The 24,961-nt window shown below is 44.4% G+C and overlaps 1 protein-coding gene across 3 annotated transcripts in view; it reads right to left on the bottom strand.

The window, feature by feature from the left end:
- CEMIP (cell migration inducing hyaluronidase 1) overlaps positions 1-24,961 on the bottom strand; it is a 114,079-nt gene that overhangs the window by 20,545 nt on the left and 68,573 nt on the right. For all 3 annotated transcript variants that reach the window (XM_027801612.2, XM_027801610.2, XM_027801611.2), the window contains exons 9-17: positions 24,773-24,894; positions 22,455-22,596; positions 21,448-21,639; positions 11,985-12,160; positions 11,195-11,404; positions 5,410-5,615; positions 2,052-2,121; positions 1,089-1,217; positions 304-389 (exon numbers count right to left, since the gene is read on the bottom strand). In XM_027801612.2, coding sequence (XP_027657413.1) covers positions 304-389; positions 1,089-1,217; positions 2,052-2,121; positions 5,410-5,615; positions 11,195-11,404; positions 11,985-12,160; positions 21,448-21,639; positions 22,455-22,596; positions 24,773-24,894 — 1,333 coding nt within the window. The remainder of the gene's footprint in view (positions 1-303; positions 390-1,088; positions 1,218-2,051; positions 2,122-5,409; positions 5,616-11,194; positions 11,405-11,984; positions 12,161-21,447; positions 21,640-22,454; positions 22,597-24,772; positions 24,895-24,961) is intronic.

Raw genomic sequence — 24,961 nt, 5'->3', positions numbered from 1 at the left:
GTTTATCTAAAAAATATATATAATCAGTGCAACACCCCAAAGCAGATGTAATATCCATGACAGCCCAGCTCAGAGCTAAAGAGCAAGGACAAAACCAGAAGAATGTGGGTGCTGGGGGTCCCTTAGGCTGGGGAATGGAGAAGATGAAGTTAGAGCGGTAAATCTAAGCAAAGACCTTTCCGTATTAAGAACCACCCCAAAGATATAGCGATGCTTCTTGTCACCTTCCTTGGTGAGTTTCATAGCTTTCATTCAGTGCTACAGAGAAGTCTTTTCCAAACCAAACCACACAAGACACTTTACCTCCCAGAAATCAGTGTCAGGATAGGTCTTTTGTCCTTGGCAGAAGCTGGAGTGGTTTTAACGCCATTATCAATGATCATTCCAGCCTAAAAGGAATGAGAAATGCAATATTACAGTGTATTTATATATTCTACAGTTCTTTCCATATCCAGGCTCTGCCTTCAATGGTTCTAGGCCAAAGTCACTCGCACGATCCTAATAACTGCTTCTGTCAGTAGCACGTGAAACAGAGGGCTAGCAGGACTGTCCAGATTTACACAGACCCCCCAAAAGTGCTGCAAATTTCCAGAAACTGCACCTCTCTTGTAAATGCATGTAACCCCCCACACACACACATAAACACCCTGCTGCAGTCTAAAGCAGTCAGGAACACACAGCCCCACACCAAGGCATGCTAAGGGTAAATAAGAGAAGGCGATTAGACAGCGGCCTGTATTTATCCCTCTAGAAGCTGTTCATTTAATTGCTAGCACTGGCAGTTGAAGTCTATAATTAGACAAGCTGCCAATAGATGCTCCCGGAGGCACTATTTCAGGCGAGCAGAGGAGCAGGCTGAGCAGAGGGAAGAGCATCTCTGAATGCCCAGGAGCCAAGCGAAGCGGGTGCTGGCTGACTGGGAGCTCCCACACCAGCACGCAGGCTGCTCTGTCTGCAGACACAAACAAGTTGCAGTGACTCTCAGTGAAACAGAAAGCACAGGCAGTAATAACTTGCAGACCCAAAGGGCTGGAGTGAGAAGATGATGGTTTTTTTGAGGGCAGCAGTCCCGTTGCGTGCAGACTCACCCGGTAGTTGGAATGTGCGCGGTTGTTGGAGAATTTCCCCATCGGCATGTGCTCCGAGTAGCCAGGGGAATACATGCCCGCTGAGGGCCCTGTCGGCACGTGGTGCAGAACAAACCAAAAGCCTGTTTCCTAAGAAAGAGAATGGACACCTGAGACTTTGCTTGAACTTCTTTGTTGATCCACTTTAGCCCAAGGATTTATCAGTAAAGCCACAAGACATAAGCCAGAATATTTTGGGACAAATCATAGCCGTCAGCTTTGAGTTACATAATTATATGCAGCAAAGAACTTAACACACACATACATTCATATTCACACTCCCGCATCTTCAATGTGCTTTAAGCTAGGTTTTGACATCTACATTGAAGCTATAAGCAAGGCTTTCGAAATCCATCACACACACACATACAGTGATGTCCTCAGATCTTAAAAATCAGATCATTCTTATTTAGTTACCTAAAACTGTATCTAGGACCCCAAATCTAGGTACAAAGATTTGGAAACTTTGGAAAGACCACATCTCTTTGTTTAAGGCTTGCTTTGCTTGTTTATTTCTCTTAGTAGGAAAATAAAGGCTCCTGATGTGACCAAGAATTTCTGTGGAATTAGCATTAGTGCTGATTGAAATTTCAGAGCACCATTACTGTACTGCAACCAACAGAATCATTGCCAAGGACTTCACTGGGACTCCGCAGTCACATTTATTTAATTTATTCAGGCTGCATGCTGTGCAAAGGCTGGGAATTTTTGTTAAAGCCATCCTGCTCTAGAAACAGCAAGTGACAAGAAGTGTGGAGCAAAAGGAAAAGCATAATTTTTTATTGGCAGCACTAGCCACATTAATATATGTCTCGATCGAGCAGTTTCAAAAACGCCTGTGTAACAGAAGCAGGTTTTATTCCAGCAAGAGCCTCAGCCTTGCAGAGCTGCAGTTGTTACCAAATAAGAAACTTCTGCACTCACTTCAGATCCTGCAGCTGCACAGTTTATAAGGTTGTTGTGTGGGTTGGCTATCCAGAAGGTGGATACGGCACTGCGGGTCAGGAAAACAAAGAATAACATGAAAATGACAGTTTGAGCACACACCAGTCACCAGTCAACTCCCCCCAGTACAGGCAGGGCTGATACCTCCCCAGATAAGGGGTCCTGCCTAGGGGGCAAAGGGAACAGTGGGGGTTTTTTTGTTGTTTTTCTTCTCATACCACACGTGTCCTCTGCAGTCTGACAGACAGCACGGCCTTATCTTTCAAAACACCAAGTATTAAACGAGGAATTTCGACTGCAATTCCAAGCCTGCTATGAAGCTGTAGGATGTCAGTCATGGTTTATGATAAGGTAAATATGTTGTTGCACAAGTCACAGAAAAGAACTTTGCCCCCAGATAAGCCCTCAGGTTCATTAGAGACTCATTTAGTCAAGGCACCCAACGAAATGCTTAAGCACTTTCCAAGTGTACCCTGGTACCTGCCTTCTCCAAGAGCTGCATTGATTCAGAAACTTTATTTGCTCCCACCCTCCCATGCATTTCTTTTGGGACAAAAGAACTCCATTTGTTTAACGTGCATAAAAGACTCTTAATTGAAGGATTCTCATCAAGAAGAAAAGATCAATCCATCACTGTCCACCCTGTGACATACAGCGTTCATTAACCAACAGGCACATGAACTCTGGGAGGAAAAAATACAGCACTCACAACCAGCAGACTGGGTCCCCAAAACTGAGGGTGAGATTCACCCTCCTGAAGGGTGAACGTATAGAACACTTATGTCTGTTTAAATCTCACTGTGAAGGACTTCACGGGGGGCCTTTAGGCCAACCGGGTTTGCTGGCCTAAGATGAATTTCTGTTTGTGCCCCTTTATTATGCAAACATAGAAAAATTTTTCTATTTTGGGCATGGGACTGGCCTAGAAAGAAACAATTTGAGATTATTTATAGGCTGTGCTCCAGTGTGTGGGCAAGGGCAAGGGCGTTCTATTTCCACAGTGACCTGTCTTTCATCCCAATCCCGTTCCTCAGAGCCATATGGATTGGGCAGGTTACTGTGTCATTTGGCACAATCCAATTGTCTTAATTTCTGGCAGCAGCTGCCTGCCTGCCTCTTCCAAGCCGACAGAGCCACAGCCGGTGCTCATCCCTCATCCCGGCGCTGGGCGCCTTGGCTGCTGCCCCAGGGGTAGTGTCAGCAAACTCACGCACTTGTAGGCTGGATAAGCCCAGTGCAAACCAAGCTATTTTTCTGATCAGACCTTAAATTCTTTTATAAAGAAAGACATGGTAGATCAAAGCACCATAGGACCTTTTCATCAGACCTCCGCCTATCATTCCTAGCACTTTTTCATATAACAGTCTTCAAAATGACACAGGATATGTCCTTCTGACTATTAAATGGATTATCAGTGGAAAATGAGCACAATGGCTTATTAACTCTTATTTTATGAATGGAGACATTAAGTGTAATTTATAAACAAACACAGATGTGAAAAAGAGCATTGCATGAATTCATCTCTTTCCCCTGCCAAACTAAAAAGCTAAAAATACGTTTCTTTGGACAAAACCCTAGTTTGTTCTGAGGACAGAATGGGTGATACTGATACAGCCTCAGAGTAGTTCCAAATAAAAGAAATCCCCTGAAGAATTTTAGCTGTTAGGCATCAATCAGCCTCTGTCTGTCTCATTTTCAGGGTGGAAGTCTGGCTCAGAGACTTTCCCATTGACTTTTTGTGGGTCAGAAATTTATCTTTCTTTTTTAGTGTAGATTCTGCCCACCCCTCCAAGTACAGCAGAATAAATTCCTGGAGAAAAATCTGGACTACGGGCAGAAGTGTTCCTGTCTTCCAGCAGCTTCAACACAGCACCTATGCCCTGTGCTCTCAAGACAAACCTTCACTGTGGAAGACCTCCCATTCTGTTGCACGGGGGTCCTGTCCTCAAGATGATCCACCATCAGTTTTAAACTCTTAAATGCAAAGTTGACATCCAGCTTTTAATGGAAAACATTCTGTAAATGATGTGGTTCCACAGATCTGCTCCAGACCACTTGCTATGCTCCCTGGACTGCAGCTGGGGATCTGCTTGCCTAGCTGCTAAGAACACAGGTTTTGCTTGAAGAGTTTAGTACTCTCTCAAGAAGAGTTGGGGGGATGGGGAGAGAAAAAGAAAGCTAATCAGCCACCTGCTATGCATCAAAATGAGTAAGTTCCCTGAACAGCAGTAATTAGCAATAAAAACATATTCCTAGGTTGCGCACCTTGATTTTGGGGCAGAAAACCAGCTGGAAAATCATGGAAAGAAGGGCAAGAATGGCCTTCAGGAGCTCAGTGAGTCCACACCCTGCCTTACGACAGGGTCAACTACAACTACGGTATTTGTGACTTGCATTTCCCTAACCTGTGTTTAAAAGCTACTGCTAATGAAGAACCCATTAATTCCTCTAAGAAAATATTCTAATGTTTAACTGTGTGGCCAAGCTGGTTGTGTTTCTTTATACTTCATCTGATTTTTTTCTATAAGGCAACAAAACTGCAAAAAGAACTTGTAAAATCTCTTCTTTTTACAAAGGCTTCTATAATCCTCATCTAAACCTCAGCTGGCAGATCTGCAAGGACACTTGGAGGACAGGATCTTGAAAAAAGGGTGAAAGGCATTTGGCATTTTTCAAGTTTAATACAGTGTTTGTGGCAAACAGAAGTTTTGAGAAGTTCTCATGGAAATGTTTTAATGAGCTTATGTACAGACAGGCTACTAGAGACCCAATGGGTGTATACAGTCTTTGATCTTTTATTGTCAAGTTCCAATTCTGTACTAAACTACATTTATTATATCATTTTGGTTTTACTCCAATTTGGGCAGACTGTGCCAAATGAATGCATAAGGCCAATGCCGTACCATTAAACAGTATCCATTCTTCACAGATAATGACTTTTGAATTAATGGGAGTATTTTCAAAATCAGCTACCATTTGAGATGAGCGTGAATGTCAGAACACAGCCCATTCTGAACTCAGCAACTTTTTGTGGAGGCATTGGTATCAAGACTCCGTAAGACACAAGGCATCACTGTGTACTTTGAAAGAGAGATTTTCAACATCTGAGGTAGGAGCTATGTCGGTAGGCTTTATGCTAAAAATGAAAATTACATTGCAGGTGTGAAGGCATCTGAAAAGCACAAGTATAAAGATCCCAAGGAGACTGCTTTCCCAACCTTTGGGGCATGCAGCCCAGACCTCTACAGATGACTACATGATCATATACATGTAATGCTATCTTTTACAGCTAAATCCTGCAAAGAAAAGAAAGAAGAAAAGGAAAGCTCCCACTCACCTACAGTCCTGCCTGGGTTTCGGGATGTACCCCGGGTAAGCACCCTCTGTGATCAGCTTGCACATCCTGCTGTCTCGGTCTGAGGGGAGCAGAGTGCTGGGTTTAACAAGCAGTCCAAGGCAGTGATCAAATGTGTTACGCTCTTCTGGTCCATCCTCCGTAAAGAAGCAATGTCCCAGTGCATCGTAACCCACAGCATCCTTCACCTACATGTACAAAATGAAGGTCAGTGTTCAGGCGTCATGCATCAGCCACTGCATAATAAGAAGTATACAATGATGCATAGGAACCTCAGTACCCTCTTGAACTCGGGGTGTATAAGCAAAACCAAAAGCAAGATCATTCTTTGCTCTTAAGAGCTCATAGTCTAAGCAATAACTCCAACACTTAAATTTAATTAGAATTTGTCATCATCTAGGAAAAGCTCATTCCATTCTTGTTGGCCTGTGAAATCAAAGACTGTCTTAGCATGAGGCTGGAAAAAACACGGAGTGGGGGATGAATGGAGGATGTTAGATGTTCACATCTGGGCTCATTCATCTTCACATGGAGTTACATGAGCAGCTACATAAAATGCATCTGAAAAATGCAGCTGAGCTGAAAAAATATTTTTTCAGGCTATCAGAGAGGCGGCAAGTTGTTTTCCAGACAGGCTGGCTTGTTTTAGGTTTGACCTGATCTTTTTTCCAAGTTGCTGACAGAAGCTTTACTTGACCCTGGGACAAATCAGCTGGTGTTAATCAGTGCTGTTCTGGTTTTGGTTTGACTGTTGTTAACACTGGGACACGGTTGTGGTGGACAGAACATTACCCATCACCCCACTGACAGATCTGAGGAAACTATTTCATGAGCAGATACGTAAATTCAAAGCCTAAGGCTAGGACTGGCTGGGGAACCACAGCCCCCAGACAGACCAGGTCCAGCAAGTCAGTTGTTGGTGGATATGTCTGGGATATGGAAAATTAATTTCATCTCCATTGGCCAGGTGAAGAGCTGGCTTTCCTGGGCTCTTTCTTTGCGCTTCCCATCAGCCATCACCCATCGACCACCTTGGACTTAGGAAACCTTCCTGGCAAAGGTTAGCCTGACACCAGCGCGTTCCTACAAATGCTTCAGATGAAACAGCAATTGCCAAGGGGCAAAAGACAATATTAAACTGGATAGAAGACCTGTTCTTTATGGTGCTATTGAGACACCTGGACACTCCCGTGCCTGAATTACTTTTGTAAACAGGCCTGAGACTAGTTCTTAAAGCAAGGAGCACCGATTTCAAATAAAATCCCAGGACTAGTGTTGAAATGATTACAAATATGTTTTCACATAAGAACACTTTGCTTGCCAAACCTATTACAAGCTTACATCTGCACACACATCTATTATGCATCATCCATGCTCCAGTGTAAATACTCAAATCTCCGAACACAAGTCACCACAGTAAATTAAACAGAGCCTAAATGACCTGCAAAGGGGTGCATTCCTTTGAGCTACCTTTACTGAAATTTACTGCTACCTTCCCTGATCTAATTAGATGATAGCTTTTGCAAGGTTTAGGCTTCTTTATTTAGGTGTAAAACATATGTCATTAGACTGAACTGTCTCCTCTTGGAAGAGGGGGGCAAATGTTTATGCGATATATTTCAGGAGAGTGAACTATCCTCAGAAGTTTTCCAACATGTGGAAGAAGTCTTTTAAATACAGAGATGTCAGAACTGCACAGAAACTGCCACTGAAACCCATTAACTTTCTTTCACCCAACAGTAATACTTAGAATACACATGAGCAATGGTGCTGTGACATTTAGATGACCAAAACAGTTTCCCTAGAGAAATGCTAGCCACTTGGTAGGGCCATTCATCTTTCCAGCCCGCACAGCACTGCACCAGGACTGAGACATCAACCCCTGTAGTGACCAGACTTCAGCTGGGGCAAAGCCCGCCTCTGTGCACGGGGAGTAACATCGCAGGGGAATGTATCTCCCAGCACGGTGAGAAAGGAGTGAAGCAGAAAGAGCAGTGCGCGCTGGCAGAGGGGTTCAGAGCCAGCAAATGCCCATCGTTCTAATTCATCCCTGAAAGCCCACAGAACAACGTGGAGTTACCAGCCAGGGACCTGGTCCCTAGTGCATTTGTCACCCTTTGCCTGATTAATTACTTTCCCTGTACCGCACCTCTCGGTCAGCTCTGTCTTGGTTTCCTGCACAAGCCCAGTACTGAAATACTTGGATAGCAAACAAGATGCTTGTTCCAAAATCACTTTTCCAATGGGTTTGATTTTTTTATTTGATAAAAACCTTCTCAATAGTTCATAATCTTACTGTAACCATGACTAATCTACGGCCTTCATGGTAAAGCAGTCGCTATGTAGTATATCTGTATTAGTAAAAGCAGATACCGCTGAAGCAGTTAGATAGCACAGCCTCTTACTCCATGAAGCAGAGCTCTCCCCTGGATTCTGCCAGACTGTTTATTGACCTCCATTTAATTTCCCTCCCCAATGGCTGCTTCTATTTTAGCTTGCACACTGGGATCCAGTGGAGAGTGTGGGAATTGGAGCAAAGTTGCATCCCTGGGACTGCAGTGGCGTAACTAGGTGGTTTTATGGCCAATATATTAAAGCAAATATTGGGTAATTATTGCATTTTCAAACAATAATTATGGCGAGAAAAGAATTTCTACGTATTTGTTTCCAGAAGGACCCTCTGTGCCTTGCAGTGAATATGAATTTGCAGACAAGAGCAGAACAGCTCATCAATGGAAATGAGCTAAGGCTGCGATAGTGACTTCCAGCACACTGACAGACCCACAGAAAAAACACTTCTGTCTTCAGGAATGACTGGACATTCTTTCCTCCTAGTGTTTTCAGTATGAGTATCTCTGAAGTGAGATGAAGTGACATGAGAAAAGTGATAGCAAAGCAAGCAAGGAAGCCTGTATGGAAATTACCAGCCTGCTTTAATGACAGTTAAAAATAACTGATATCCCTCTCCCACCTGTTAAAGCATTTGCCCACGTACTCAACCACAGGCATGCAAGAAGTCCCTCTGAAATCAGTGGCTTAACGTTAAGGACATCACTAACTGCTGTGCTATGCTGAGGTTTAATAGCTCCACTAGATTTTTTGTATGACTTTCCGAAGTGTGGTTTGTAACACATCACCAAGGCAAATTCTCCCTCAGCAAAGTATGCTGTGGATCTACCTGATCTCAGAGGGAATGAATGGAGGAAGACGGAGCTCACCTCTGCATGCACAAATGGTGTTCATGCATGTGGAAACAAGTAGTGTTGCCCAAGCAAGAAGATAATAGGAAACTAGGAAACGTATAGAGTAACTATTGCAATCACTGGAAACCATGTGGGTGTCTGTGAATATATCTGGGGCAGAAGTAAGAGGAGAGGAAGGAAATGAAGAGTCAGAAAGCAGATGAGGAGATTGTGGTGAGATCACCCGAGAATCAAGGCATGGACCTGCTGGTTGCAGATGTCTATCACAGAGCAGTGACACAACATTTAAGTGATGCAACCTGCAGAGCACGTTGTCTGTGATGCAACTGAACAAACTTGGTCAGATTGCGTTGTTTCACTGGGACTTTCTTTTCAGCTGTCAGCAACAATTATACAGTTAAAATAAAACAAAGGTAAAAGTGTTATGAGTAGAGTGTAGTATTCACACATTTTGATAAGCTATAATCAACAGGGATTAAATTCGTGACTAACGTTTCAGATTATACATCTTAATTTCTAAGATTTCTCTCCGGTGCCTTATGATGGAGGCAATGCCCGGTCATTTAGGGAATTGCGGCTGTTGAGTAACAGCAAGAGACTCAAACTGCTTTCATCAGCTACATCATACTGTCTTGGCTGGAAAAGCCTGAGCACATGCATCCCTGTGCCATGGATTCCCCACAACACAGTTACCATTTGGGGAAAGCACAAAAGCCAGAACTGTTTCCAAACGCTCTATATGAACCCATCTGTCTGACTGGTAAGAAAAATGCCAGGCTCTGGGTATGTGGTTTGGCAAGTATTAATCAATAGGGAATGAAGATCTCACGTTAGATCCAGAAGCAGAGCTTTAGCTGCTCTGCAGCTCACCCACAGCTGGGCAGCCCCTGTGCAGCCGGAGGATGTGTTTGTGGCACCACTGGTCCCAGCCCACAGTGGTGTGGGCAAATGAATCCTCAGCGCTGCCCTCCCACTCCCCACACCAACCACAGCTGCGATGGGCAGCTTCGAACTGGGAAGATGCCATATGGCCCTGAATGCCTTAAATAATCTAGATAGCAGAACATCTTTTTCCTTCAGAAGCTGCGTTCACTTGGTAGGTTTTTAGGATCATGTTATAAACTTAGATGCATAGAGGTCAACCCCCAAACCTCAGATTCATAAATAGCAGATAAAAGCCGCTCTGCTTCTAGAGCTGCAATTTCAATGCCCTCTCTTCAACTTCTGTGCATTTTAATTATGCCTGTGACCTTCCCTTCCAAGGCTGCCAGTTTTGGGGGTTGTAGCCTGCAGTCTTTGCCCAAAGGAATACTGTAAGACCAAGGCCTCCATGGGCTAAAGTCAGTGAAGGAGGAAGCATTCATCAGCAAGTAAAGGGCAAAAATCATGTCTTAGCTAAGTGCTGAAAACAATTGCTATTCCCCAAAATAGAATTAGGAAAATAGAAATATAGAGGGGAAAAAGTAAAGAAATGTAGAAATACAGAAATAGAAAATAGAAATATACAGGAAAAGAAATCCTTACAGGCTCCTACAATGAGATGGTACAGTAACTTTACAACAGTGGTATGGATATGAACTCCTAACGCGCAGTGACCATCCAGGTTACAACTGCCAATGATATGTCTTCTCTTAAAACTCTGTTATACATGGTAGCAGGGCTCTTGACGGTACAAATGCTCCTCTTCAGGGCTCTGAAACACATCTTTCCTTTTGGAATATGCTGCTGTCTCACTGAACGGGTATGAGTCCTTTGCCTACAGAAATCTTGTCATTTTAAGACTTCATATGTGAGCTGATGCTTGGGGAAAAGTTTGGTCAAACCTTACGTTTATTTCACACCTTTAGCAGCTCTGCTTTTGGGATAGGTTTCTGCCCATTTCCTGAACATGAGTAAGAAGAAGCTATCAAAGGTGGGATAAGAGTGAGGAAAGCCTTTTGGTGCTGTGTGCCAGTCTCCAGGATGCTCAGTAAGGTAGCATTGTTTTCCCTCTGCATCCTTACCCCAAAGAAGAAGGTGGCACCCCTACATCTGGGGAGAATCTGAATGTGTTCTTACCATCTCTGGTGTCTTGTAACTTGTCTGGCAAGCACAGGTCATTCTATAGAATTACCCTAAAAGATTTCTTCTTTCAGAGGGCAACTCCAACAAATGAGAGTTCTGTGAGTGCTTAACGTTGTGAATGGCACTGCAATCACAAACTTTTATTACATTACAGGAAAGATGAAGCACGCTTAAACCTTCTGATTATCCTCTTTAAATAGCAAGCTCTCCGTCTATATAGACCCAACTACTCATTAGAGATGGGCTGGCCCGCAGACGTTGCTGCACACAGACAGAAGCTCTGCCCGCTCTGAGTCAGCACAGCCTGCAGTGCCACACTGGCCTCCTCCGTTTTAACGTGGGTTGAAATACACCTGGAATATATATCCACGTCAGGAAAAGCCAGACGCTAGCTCTAACAATAAAACACATCGTCCTGCAATAATTAAGCTGTATTAATGCTATGAGGAAATTTTTTGACTGGTGCCTTGATTGCTAAGGTAGACTCCAGGGAATCTTACCAGCAAACCGTTGGATCCATGGACTGTGACACAACGGGAGAAGGTATGGTGAATGGAGACATCCTTCACGTACGTTGGAGGGTTGTAGCCTCCTTTCTCATCCACATCTCCAGCCATATGGAAATGAATTGGGTAATGCCCCATTGTCTGCTGGCCCATATATTTCAGTTCTAGACCTTCAATGTGGGTAGCCTTAAAATCAAGACCAATCTGGAGAACAATAAAACATCAGTCAAGAAACACAAAAGACTGTCGAGGGTAAGAAGGAGGGGGGAATACAGGAATAGGAAGGGTTGCACTGTATCTGCTAGGGAGATTTACCACGTGGAAGGGAGTATATGGCTGCAGGGTGAGAGAAAGAGTGTCATGGTGGCTAAGGGGATTATCTTTGATGCCCCCACTGCTGCCATTGCTACATTTAACTTAATTTTAGAAGGAAAACTATTTGCATTTAATGTTTTCTGTGAGTTTCAGTCAGCTGGGCTCAAATCGAACTCCCTGGGCTGAGCACCACTAGAATCTGGGGAAAACTGGGACCAGAATGTGGGGGCAATACCTTGGGTGGGTTAAGAACCAGCCTGGCTGGCTGAGCAATGTCTGCAGGGGCGTGAGGAGCACTTCAAAGGCAAGGGGCAGGCGGCAGCAGCGGGGTGGATCTGCTGTACTGCGGGGAGAGGCTGTTTGCTCAGTGGCTGACGTGAGGGGGTTTTCCCTTGTGCATCCTGGCTCCCTTGGTATGTGAAGGTGTGGCTGGGAGGAGGAAAGTGCAAGGAGAGGGCTCCAGCCCTACCTTGATGTGTCCCCCAAAGGTGTCGAAATCAAAGAAGGAGCATAACTTGCTGCTGTACTCATAGCACTGCCCTTCCATCTCGCCCATCACCACAACGTTGCGGCTCAGCAGCCCCACTTCTGCCCGCATGTCAACGCCGTCAATGACTTCGCCAATGTGGAGGTATGCCGCTTTCCCTAAAAGAGCAAGATCCAGTTTCAGGGTTACTCTGCCAATGCTGCTGGTTTCCCCTTGTGCTTCCTGTGGTGGTGCTGGCATGATAATGGAGTAATTGAATCAGCAAAAACTGTTGGCTGACTCCTCAAAGGAGGGAAGGCTGGAGCACAGGTGTCACCCAAGGTCTTGCTGAGATATTTGCAACAGAGGAAGTGGGATTTTTGGTCTGAAGTTGCTTCATTGAGCCAGGGAGTTAAACCAACAGTCTGTTAGACAAAACATAGTTCCTGCCTTGAAAAGGGACCGTGATCTTTCAAGATCTTTTTACTTTGGATCACAGTCAGTCATGTATGAACATCCAATGTAAAGAAATCTGATGACGCAGCTACTGAACAGTCCAGATCCCCAAGGTTAGGGCAGCACTTCCTACAGTGAGGCACTGGGTGCTGCTTAGATCCCACAGCACTATTCAGGGGCGAGCATCAGCGTGATGCTGCTAACGCTGTGGCTGTTAACCTAAGCAAGGAGAGGGCTGGGCAGAAAGCCTTGCGGCAATTGTGGCTTGGGACAATTGCAACCCCTCATCCAGCTTGTGGGATGCAAACCCTCCTGCTCCCTGCCCTCCCAAACCTCTCAATGTTAGATCCACCTGCATGTCTCCAATTTACTTTCAACACTTCCCTCTGCCCTGGTGTAGTCAGAGTCGATGGGAACTTCCATCTGCCCCAGGCCACATCTCCCTTTGCCAGGCCAAAGTTACTCGTAACATCCTACTCACACACACCTGGCTCCACGGAGGGGTTAAAAGCACAAAAGGCTTTCCCATGCCTGAGCAGAAAGGGGTGAAGTTCAGGCAGTGCGGATGTCTAGAAAGCAAAATCATCTCTTTGCTGTAATCTCATTCAAACATATTCATATTCCCTCCTTCCTTCCGCAGCTTTCTGCAGAGAATGCAGTTGGGAAAAGGTTCATCTTACTGACTACATTCTGTATTATTCCAGTAAAAATAAGTAATAAACTCTTTAAGTAAACACTGAACTTCAAGGAATGCCACACTTGCCTGTATTTAATTTCAATGGAATCGTTCAAATCCATAATTAGAAACAAATGGAAAGCCTGAAAGCCTGGATATCGCTGCGAAGCACTTCATGCTTAAGCAGAGGTGCCAAGTTGAGGGGAGGATTTTGAACATTAAAACAGTCTTGTTTTTAATCAAAACATGATGCTCTGACTTTATAACAAAGATAAGCAAACACCATTCACTCCCTCTTCTCCTGCAGCTGGGAGTAGTGTAGTTTGATGGTGATACTGGGATTTGGGAAGGGTGAGTGCTCCGCCTTGCTCCGAGACAGCTGTGTTTGCGGGATGGGTTCGCACCACCACACGTGCCTTCTGCCCCAGCACCTCCGCCTTCAAAATAACATGATCATGTGAAAAAAAAAAACTCTATGAACTAGAGCAGCAATGATGGCAGAACAGGTGGACACAGCTTTTTGGCTGTGGTGGGAAGATGAGACTCCTCTGAGCTCCGCACTCAGCCCTAGGAACGGGGGGCTGCAAGGGGCCACAGGTTTGCACCTCACCCACTTTTGCAGTTGCCTGCCTAGAAAGTCCTGGTCTTCCCTGTGTTGTTGCTCTGAAGCCAGTGAACCTCATCAGATGTGTGGTCAAAACTAGACCCAGCCCCTCCAAAAAGCAGCTTCGCTTCCCTTAGTCACATACATTTATAAAGCTGCTGCGGTGAGTGTCCTCCACACGAGGGTACTCTGTGCTGGACCCTTGAGAGAGGCTGTTAAGGAGAACAGCCTGTCACACAAAACTGTTTTTAAGCTGTTATTTTTAAGTTTCCCCCAGAGCTGACCTTTCCTTGATTTACTGAAATGCAGGAAGAAGTTCAGATAACCATAAGAACATCCTATATGAAGCCACATCTCCAGGATTTGTGGCAGTGAAATTAGATAGGCAGTTTTGTTATTCATGTGCTGAGCTCTAGAATAATAAATGTCATGCTTGCACGTATTTAATTTAATTTAACACCAGTCCAGACATGCAAAACAGGGTAAGCACTGACAGAAATGTTAAATACAGACTAACCGGTTTCTAAATATAACTTCTTGGGTGCATGTTTTTCACTTTGTGCTTTTGCTGACTTGACTTGTTTGGAGATAAAAGGAGAGATGGAAAACAATTCCCTTCCAACGTAAAAGTGGATTTTGAATAATAGCTCCTTTAACAGAGTTCTGAAAAACAAACCTCTCCTAAGGCAGCTAGAAATTCAGGCTCCCCATGGCAATAGGGCTGTGCTCCTGAAACAGCTTGTGGCAGACAGACCCTGGCACGGGAGCCCTCAGGTGCTGTAAATACCTGCTGGGATCCAGCACTCTGGTACTGGCCACTTGCCATGGGGCTGGGAGCACCACGATGTGCATTTATAGACACACGGCACTTCCAGGGAGCCACTGGGGCATGTTTAGTGACAGACATGAAAAAAACCACAACAAAAGAGGCTGCTCCGTGGCGAGTTTAGGGAGTGCACACAGGGATGGGAGCATCTCACTCTGCAGAGCTACAAATTTGAAGTCAGGCTGCTGTTCACAGCCAGCACATGGAGCCTTCCCAGCGAGCAGCCACGATCCCTGAGACCCTGAGCACTGGCCATGGGCAACCCCCAGCCAGGGGTTTGCAAATTGGCACTGAAGTGGTTTGATACTGAGAAGGCGACACTGCGCTTTGAATGTGGGAGGAATGTGTCTGCTGCTTCAGCATCAAAGCTGATGTCTGCGATTGCCCAACTGCTAGCAAACCCAGGGGTCACTGATTCACCGTTTCCTCCTTTGGGCTTGGTCCTGCCGCAGCCCTCACGGACAGATGTTGTCCTGCCAGCAAGCCAGGCTTGTGCCATGGTATAATCTAAACCAAACAAAGCCTTGCAGTGACACAGATTACATCTCCCCACAACGGGCCTGTGTGACGGGCTAGGAAAAACGCCCCGAGTTTGCTGCTGTATTTGTCATACCAGTGCCTCCAGTTAGCAAAATGTAAATTCACAGGGAACAGCTGTAATGTGTGGGCTTGCCTGGTAGAAGTTTTGATTCAACAAGATATGAGCATATTTCCATGCTTATTACTTGACAGTGATTATTAAAGTTGCCAGTTGTTGGTAAGGACAAGGTAATTATTAAAAGAAAGTATGCCTTAAAATAAACATAGATGATGCACTCATCAAGGGCATGCCTATGTCAACAAAGCAATTCAAAGGAGAGTCTCTCTAAACTGTACAAAGCTCCAGAAAAACCTGCCATACTTGAACCTAGCCATAAAACCTGGGTCTTAGGCCTTATCAGACCTAGGAAGGGTGGAATTTTAAAACTATTTCAGCTGCTACAGATGTGGAAGAGTGCTCAGCTCTGGCGAGTTACACAGATGTCTCTGAAATCCCGCCCAGGTACACTCATGCATTCCTAAAAGTGTTGGCTCTAAATGACACAAAGTGCTAAATCTCGCTTTCAGAAGTGAAACAGGTACTTGAAGGTCTGGGTTTGGTGAAGGTAAAAGTGGAGCTAGGATGCTCCTGGATTTTTTTTTTTTTTTCTCTAAGGAGTCTTTTATTCTCCTTTGGGCTCTCGAAGGCTATGACCTTCTCTCTCATGGTCTTTTAAAGTTTCCTAAACAAGAGTTTTTAAAGGAAACGCTAAACACCAGCTTGTCTGTTCAACCCATGTAACCCAGTGACAGTCAATCCTTCAGGCAGTCTTTAAAATCAGTGCAACTCATTGTAGGTGCCAGCCCAGACCTCCGTCAGATTTAACATTTTTGCCAAATATTTGTCATCACTGGTGGTGATGCCCCTATTGCTTATATTTACTAACCAACAAATGTTCACACCAGCATCCTGTCAAATCCTCATTATTCTGAATTATCTCAATGGGGTTTGCTATTGCATCCCTAAGCCACAAGCCTGTAATGTAACACAGCATGGTTTGGGTGAGCTAACCAGCTTCTCGAGTCATACAGTACAACCTGATGTCTTAACGAATAAATATTCCTCAAATTCATAAGTTTTACGTGGAAAATTAAGTTGCCAGTAGAAAGACATACAGCAGAAGGGATGAAATTCTGTAAGGAGTTCAGAGCTAACTAAGCCTTCTTGGGACAGTTTCCTGCTGGGCAACTCATTCCTATTACAGCCTTTTGTTCCTTTTCTCCTTCAAGATCCTGCATGGTGTCCCACAAAAGTCAGAAATACACCCTCTATTGCAGGAGCATGAAAAGCCTTGAGTTCACGTGGACATTAGTAAGTGTATGCTCAAATTCCCTGTCGGACCAAAGCCCCTGTAGCTCTTTGGTTTCAAGGCTGAAATGAGCGGATTTTACTGCTGCCAACAGAGGTGACAGGAGGATTGATGTGGACCTAGGGCAGCGCATCTGCTCATGCTGGCTTTAACCGGGCACTGAGAGGTCTCTGCGAGGTCTGTTAGTGTTTTATCCCAACGGCAGGGTCCCACCTCATGCTCCCTTTCTGCAGCAGCTACTTGGCAATCTACTGACATACTTCTGCAAATGCCAGGTTTTCCCTCCCTGACCTTCCGGGTTTTTCCTCACCTTATCCTGACATGTAAGTTCTTGCAGCTGGGATGGGAAGATTAGGCAGGTCTGGTGGACAAACAGAGCAAACCGTTACTTAAATCAGGCTCAAGCTCAACCCTTCTGAACCTCTGCGCAAGCCTGAATCTGTTTCTGGCAATTGTGCTTCCAGGCAATGCCCAGAGGCAGAAGAGCAAGCTCCCAAAGGCTGTTAGAACGGGCCATTTCCGAACATTTCCCACCCAGTCCTCAAAGTCCGCAAGCACCAAGGTGGCTGTAAGCTGCAGGGGTGGCTTCTGTGAGAAGCTGCCAGAAGGTTCACCCAATGCCCGATGGAGCCACACCAGCTGGCTCCTCGATGGACCCGCTGCTGGCCACAGCTGAATGGTAATAAATCGCACTGATTTCCCCACACTGAGCCTGTTTTGCCGGTGACGGTAACTGCCGAGCGATCTCCCTGTCCCCACCTCGGCCAGGAGCCCCTCGTCATGTTTTCTCTCCCCTGCCCAGTTGACAAGGAGAGATCGAGCGGCTCCGGTGGGCACTGGGCGTCCAGCCAGGGTCACCCCACCACACTTAAAAAAAGAGCTTCTGGCAAAATCCAGCCAGAATGATGCCAACTTCTAAACAGAACACCACAGATCTCTAAAAGTATCTGTATATTGATAGTGGAGTGACTTCTGCCACCCTTACAGCACAAGATGAATGCTGACACAGGCTGTGAAGTTGTTAGGCAGCTACGTATTTACATTTTTAATTCAAAGTTCTCTGCATGAACAAGATCACAGTAAACTCCATATCTCTCTAGTATTTGCAACCCAATAAGCAGGATTTAAGATATGTGTGCTCGTAACCATAGATGCACCAGTATGTGGGATAACTGCAGTAATTATGCCAGGCACAAATAGTTTTTTCATGCTTTATCAAGAGCATATAGGAGCACAAAAGAGCATTTCATCATTTTTGTTCCATGGTGAAACTTATCAGCATTAGTAGCAACTTCAGACAGAGCAACCAAGATGCAGATAAGACTTGTTTCCCAGGGAAACTAGACAAAATACTTGATCTTTCCTACTATCCAGTTCTATCATAACACCACAACCCTTCCTTCCTTCCTTCCTTCCTCCTCCCTCCCTCTGCCCTGCACCATTGTCCCTCCCCAAACCTTGTGAAGTTGGAAGATCAAACAGTTTTAATCTGTTCCCACAGAGAAAATAATCCAGGCACTAAAATGACAATTGAAAAGAAAAGTTAAACAAAGGAGGCAAGTGGAGAAAAAAAGTTCCATTTGAGTGAGTGACCATTTGACTGGGAGCAGGACCTGCAGAGCTGAGCCTTCATGTGAACCACACTTACTCATGGGAGCCGCAGTTTTGACATTAGTGTAATTATTTCAATAAAGGAGTGCACAAGGTCAGTACCTGGGTTCCCTCCCTTGCCTTCTACACTGAGATCTGCAGTAGTCCACAGTTAAGACGACTAAATCCTACTAAAATCCAATGGGAATTGAGTTTTGATGCTCTTAAGCTGTTTTGAAAAGACCAGCCTCTAATCAATCCATTTCTAGCAAGTAAAGAAATATGAGGTTTCAGCAAGAAGTATCAAATATAAAGAGGACATGAGCTAACTAATGAGTTTGACTTATCTGGCACAACATGCTAAACCATGTTTATTAAAATATTATTAAATTACGAGAGCATCAATTATAATTAAACGTTAGTATGCCAAGCGGCTGCCACACCACAGTGTCTGTCCACAAAGCAGAGGTTTTCTGCCTCTTTTTTAAGCAAAGAGGCTCTTAAGTAGTTCAGACCTGACATCTAGATTTCATTTAAAAGGAAAAAAAAATGGAAAGGAAAAAAGTAAAGACTGAAAGGGAAACAAACCACCATGGGTAGGAATGGTTTTATCATTTGTCTTTCAAAGGGCAGACTTCTGGAGTTCTCAGCTGCTAACTAAACCTCTTAGGAAAATGAAGCCATTCCACTTACTACCAGTGACATCCCTCTGAGACCCTGCATAGAAATGTATCTGTGTGGAAGTGTTTTCTCAGGAGAAAAGCAATCTTGCCTATCTCACGCAGCAAAAGGCAGGCAGACATTTATGATGAATGTCTTCTGCATGCAATTAAGAGCCTAATGTGGCCACAAGCACCGGCTGTGCAGGGGCCGCTCACCTGTGCTAAGGCTGGGGCCAGCCCGCTGCTCGCCAACTATTTTTATGTGCTTGCTCTCTGCTGGCCGTTCTCCCTCCACACAGTGTTTGATGAGCCACTGGGACAAATAAAGCCCTATGTAACAGAAGCCTCACAGGTGAAATTAATTGAATCCCCATAAGTTTCACCAAAGCCAGTGCCTGATCACGGGACGGTGGGTTTGTATGTACGTACCCGCGCACTGGCAGGTTTCAGTGCGGGGCGAGTGCCCACTGTGGTGGTGTTTCCCTCCACCAGCAATGGTCACACCTCGAAGCCCACCGCTGCGGTGCTGCTGCCCCCCTGGCTGGCAGGAGTGTGCAGGCAGGGCTGCAGGCAGCTGCAGGCATGGTGGAGAGGAGGAGGCAGGGAGGGCACCCATCGCCTGGCTCATTAGTGCTCCTTATCCTGGCTAATTGCATGTCATGGCACAGGGCAATGGGTAAAGTTACACCTTGGCCAGGAATAGAGCAGATCAGGGACCACCTGGCTCCTAAAGGCAGGGGACATCTCAGCTATGCCCAGGTTTTATTTCATCTAGATTGAATTTAGAAACAGGCAGACAATTTCATTTTCTAGTGTGAATGTGCTTTCGTTACAAGAAAGTTGGATGTGATTTTTATTACTGGACTAGATTTTGCCTTGATTTATATAATCAGTGAAATCCCATTGACGTCAATGGAGTTGCCTGGATATAAGTAAGGGCAGATTTTGGCCTTGGTGTTCATCTCAATTGTGGTAATAAAAGGAATGTCCTAATTCTCCTAAAGAGTAATGGGAGACCAAGAGCACAATTACTTTAACAAGTGTTTCCACTGCTTCTTTATTTGAAATTTACATTAATGTTTTTTGTTGGTTTTAACTCTTTATTCATTTCCTTAAACTAACTTAGTTGCCACTGTTGTAGAAGATAAATGTAATTACATGAATTTCCCAGACCAATTAGATTATGGGAAACCTAAGAGAAATATTCCTACGTCATCTTTATTTTTACTGACTATCTTCCAAGATCATCTCTATGATGTGACTTGTTTCATACTAGCCTGGTACAGTTTTTTTCCAATAGCTCAAAATTTTCTCAGGAAAAATATTCGCTTGGAAATGTGTCTTCTTTGAAAGTACTACTCATTTCAAGTCATAAGACTATGATACATTCAAACTGTGAATAACATTTTTCTTGGCTTGATGAGCATCTCTCTTTTGAGCCACCCAACAATGAATGGCTAGAGCTCTGTGAGGAAGCAGTTGCCAAAGGAAGAATATTCGTACCTTCCAGAAGATGTTGCATCAGAGATAATGGTGAAGTAGTTCATTTCACAGAACTGAGCTAACTCCCTGGTGTATTGGATGTTCCAAGTACTCTCATGGTTTCTGAGAAAGATCTTACTGTAAATGCAGGCAAAACCTCTGCCTAAAGCAATTGCCAATGTGTAAGGAGAAGATAATGTAACGTGCTTGTTTACCACCAGGCATATGCTGCCTTTGAAACGCAGCCTCAGTTACTACATACTTTTATATTGTAAAATAACTTTGCTTTTGTAAACTATAAAAGTTAAGAAATCCTCATCTATTCACAGAAGAGGCAGTTCATGCAGTATTGCTCTGCTTATCAGTGTGCCAAAATACAGATCTAAAAGGGAAAGATTACTTCACAGACTCAAGTGGAGATGCATATCTCCCACGCTGGATTTCATTTTTATGCTGGTATCAGTAATAATCTGTGCTTCATCACAGCTACGCTACTTAATTGGACTTAGTCTCTGAAGGCCACTTTACTATCATTGGACTGCGACATCTTTTCATCAAAAGCAATTTGGTTTGGATTCGAGCTAGTCATCTTCAAGAGACAAATGCTGTGGCTCTGCAAAGGTTCCTGCTCCTCCTGCTCAGACCAACCCATGCAGCACCCGACCAACCCCCACGCTGTGGCTCAGGACAGCTCACTGGCCACATGACTCCAGAAATGTTTGGCGAACACATCACCTCTACGCAATGCCGTCTAGAGACACAGTAAATGAGAAACAGTAGCTTCAGTGGCACAAAACAGTGCTTCTAAAATGTGAAATTACAGTTCTTATTAAATATAACTTCCTTAGGAAAATAGCCAGCTGGACATTACTTCCTAGCCTTATAGTCTCTCATGGTCTGCTCCTGCCCCAGCTCACTCTTCAGATCAGCTGTGTTCACCTCCTGCTTTCTAGGAGATGATGCATTTCCAAATACAGTTACACAAATTGAACATTTCAAACACACCACCTGTATTTGTCTCTCTTAAATAAACACATCCACTCAGTACTGTGACTCGGGGACTCGGGGACAAAAAAAAAAACGAAAAGGGAAGGCAGAAAGGAACGAGAATCAAGTTAGCTGGCTTTCAAGCACAGAAGGCATACGTTTCCCAAAAACATCTGAAAACTAGCCGTCTGACTCTGGCGTCTTCCAGCTCTGAAATTCTTAATGGAGTCACCTCAGCACAAATGACAGAACTGGTGACCTGCAACACCAGCACAACAAGCTGAAGCACCTTACCTGCCACCTTGACCTGGGTGGGTCTGCAGGCTCTGCACGGCAGTACCTCGAACTCCTCCGCCTGGTACATGGAGTAGTCAGTGCTTGCAACCACCAGCCTGTCTCCAGGTTTCCATGAGCTCACATCATCCACCAGATTCAGAACCGTGCTGTTCACATTGGTGTCAATGGTTACCGTAAGCTTTGGTTTTACTGAAAAGCCAAAATGGAAGGGTGGAGAATTCAGTTAATCTTATCATAAAATGCATGCTATTTTTTAATTTATTTTTTTTTTTGTGCCTGGAACGCCATCAAAAATTATGATTTCCTCATGCAACAAAAAAAACCCCAGTTAACTCTTCCAAGCATGCTTTTTACTGGCTTTGGCTTGGAAAGCGAGCAAACAAGAAAGTGTTTTCCTTTAGTTGCAGGCAGGTGGATTTTCCACTCACCCCAGGACTAAATTTAAACGTAGCTTTTTGTGGCTCATTTTCACCACACCCACTTAGCAGCAGCACTTGTGGGCGCTGGGCACTGGTATTTACAGCAGCTAAGTGGTCTTTAAGGCAAGGATTGTTTGTCTGCCACCTTTTCCCGCTAGCTGAGCACAGAAGAATCCTAATGCCCCGGGTCATGACCAGCTTAGGGACAGCCGTGTTGGAATTAATAACCACAAAATAAAGTATTACTTTCAAAACCTTTTGCCTCTGCACACTCCGATGGTCTAATCCTGTTTCATCGCAAAATGCTTTAGCAAAAGACAAGGTGTTCACAGGAAGGGACTTGGCAAGTATTTGCCATAGCCTTGCTGGGGTTTTGAGGCACCACCCTGCTGCTTCTGTTAGTGCTCAGGAATTTTTTCCCGAGATAAACCTTCAGCCGCTTTATCTGTGTTCACGTCAATAGCCCGGCTCAAGTTTTAGCTTGGGAAATTGCTCAGGTCGTTCTTACGCTGCACAAGAGCCAGTCCACCAGCAGACAGCATTTCTGCCTTTCCCTGCTCTGGTTCTCAAACACGGGGCACATACCGGCTCTGCCGCAGAGGAACCGCACTCTGTAGTTGTGGCAGCCCTCGCCCGTCTGGTCCTTGCCATGGCACAGGAACATGTAATCGTGGCCGCTCTTGTAGAAAACCTCAGTTGTTAAATTAGCTCCATCAAGCGTCATTGCCTGGAATGAGAATAGTAATAAAAAACAGGTGATACCTTGAGGTGAAGGGGTTCCACCAAAACATCGATGCAATCGGAAGAGGCCTTTGCTTCATTTTGGGAGATGCACAACAGTTGTATAACAAAATGTTGTGACTGGTACGTGTGCTGTCCAGCTGGCTCTCCAGCTGGTGCTCAAGCACAGCTATTTTGTCCACAAGATGCACAGATTATTGCTAGGTGGCATGCCTTTCTCCTCTATCTATATTAAGACCATGTGCTTTTTTGGGAGGAGTATTCTGAGCTTCACTAACATCTGCCTCGGTGCCCTAGATTTTCTCTTGCCATTGATTTGAAGGCAGATGAAAACACAGAGCAGAAATGCTTGCGCCCAAATGAACTCATGGTTTCAAGCGTCTTCACTGCACTCATTTCATCGCTTGTGGCTAGGCTGTGTCTGAGCCTCACGGAAGAAAGAGGTAGGAATGCTATTTCTTCTTTGCATGCAGCAGTCCCTCTATAAAAAAAAATGGTGCAACACCCATTGTGCCAAAAGGAACAAGAAGAGGTGGCCTTTTCTCACATAAAAGTACCAGCCTGTAGAGCTGCCTTGAGAAAAAAGGCTGTATCATGCCAAGAAGCAGGGCAATGTGCTCCTGCTGGGGCAATGTCACCCCTCAGGGTCATGTTAAATTTCACAGTCCGGCTCCATAGGTTGCAGTTCTCTTGACCCTTTCACAAAAGTGTGATGCATTGCATTGGGCAATCCAAGTATCACGCTCATTTTAACAAGGCATCAGGAGATAAGCCATCTTTCAATGAAGGGTCTGATCCTGATTCTCTCACTTATGCAGACCCTTCTCATTAATGCGTACACCTCACTGCCATGTATAGGATTAGCACCGTCAGCTGAAGGAATGTGCCTCTGGCTGTGCTGCACTTCTGTTATTATCATCATATCTTCAATTTTCTTGTTTGCAGCCCGGCTGGAGCAGGCCAGCTGCTGTAAATCAGTGTAACTTTATGAAAGCAACCAGCAACGCCAGATTACACTACCTGAGGATTTGCCCTAAGATCTGCAGGATAAACTGAAAAATGTTGCCTTGCTTTTAATATACATGGAAAAAAAGTAACTGTCATTTAACAGAAGAGTAAAAGGTTTGTTTCTTGAAAAGTGTCTTTTTTTTTTTTCCTCTTTTAATATGCATGCTAGAGGGGGCTGTATCATAGCAAACATCTGACCCTTGTTTTGAACTAAATTGTCATTTCTAATACATGTATATGGAAGCAGAAATGAATGTGGATTTGCTAAGACCTGGCAAAAAATTATAGGGCAGTTTTTTCCTTTCTGTTCAAGAGGACATTCTTTATAACCTGTAGCCCTGGAAACTTTCACTCATACTGTCAGCATTGCTGTTTACTTCAATAGCCACATTCTTGTGAATAAAGACAACTCTGCTGGTTCAGAGTATGCATGAACCTTAGGTTCAGCCTCCCGCAGATACGAAGTATTTTATTGCCTTTTGCTAGGCAATGCTTCTCCTATAGTTGTTTTACCAGGTAGACATGAACATATGCAAAAAACAAATCTTAGTTTTTTGCTGGTTTTTTTTGTGTGTGTGTCTTTAAAGAGGCTTTTGCAGTCTCAGGAAGGGTATACAATTTCTTCTCAGCATGCTGGCCTATTGGCATAACTATCATGTTTAGCTCCAAACAGAATTCAAACGTCTTTCCACGGAGAAAAAACTATTGACTCCATGAAATGGCTGCAAGCTCACTGATATTTTTGACAACCTACTACAGCTGGTAGTTTTACCATCTCATTACATTTTGTGATCAATTTTTTAGGTAGGGTCCATTCCAGGACCATTTAAAAACTTTGAAATTTTCATGTGTTTTTTCCTTTTAATCTTCCAGCAGGGAATCACATATTTCATGACGGCATCTGTGCTGTCCGTGGCCCCATCTGTACTCCTTTTCGTGCCAGAAGCCAGAATTCACTGGTAGGAGCTCAATTCTATAAACTTTTGTCTCAGAATGGTGCAAGGTTGGATACCAGAGCTTGCTGGTTATGTATTACAGCAGTGAAATAATAGGTGTCTTTTAGTTAGAAACAGAAATTACTGACAATTACTTTGAGGTTCAGTGTCAGTCCAAAGTGGATGTGCCCCTCTAAAGCAAGCGGTAAGCTAGCCTACCTGGATGTCAATGGGTTGCCTACAGATTTTATCAGGATGAGCAGCTTTGAAGTCAGAAAGCTTCTCCACGTCCTTAGATCTCGCTTTATCAGGCTTCTCAAACCACTCTGTCCATTCTACATCTGGAGACAAGTGCAAACAAGAAAAGTCATTTGACAAAGCTTAACAAATGCAGCAAAAATGCATGAA

Source organism: Falco cherrug, chromosome 7 (assembly GCF_023634085.1).
Source record: "Falco cherrug isolate bFalChe1 chromosome 7, bFalChe1.pri, whole genome shotgun sequence".
Lineage (NCBI taxonomy): Eukaryota > Metazoa > Chordata > Aves > Falconiformes > Falconidae > Falco > Falco cherrug.
The sequence above is the reverse complement of the archived record's forward strand: the minus strand, read 5'-3'. Positions and strand labels throughout refer to the sequence as shown.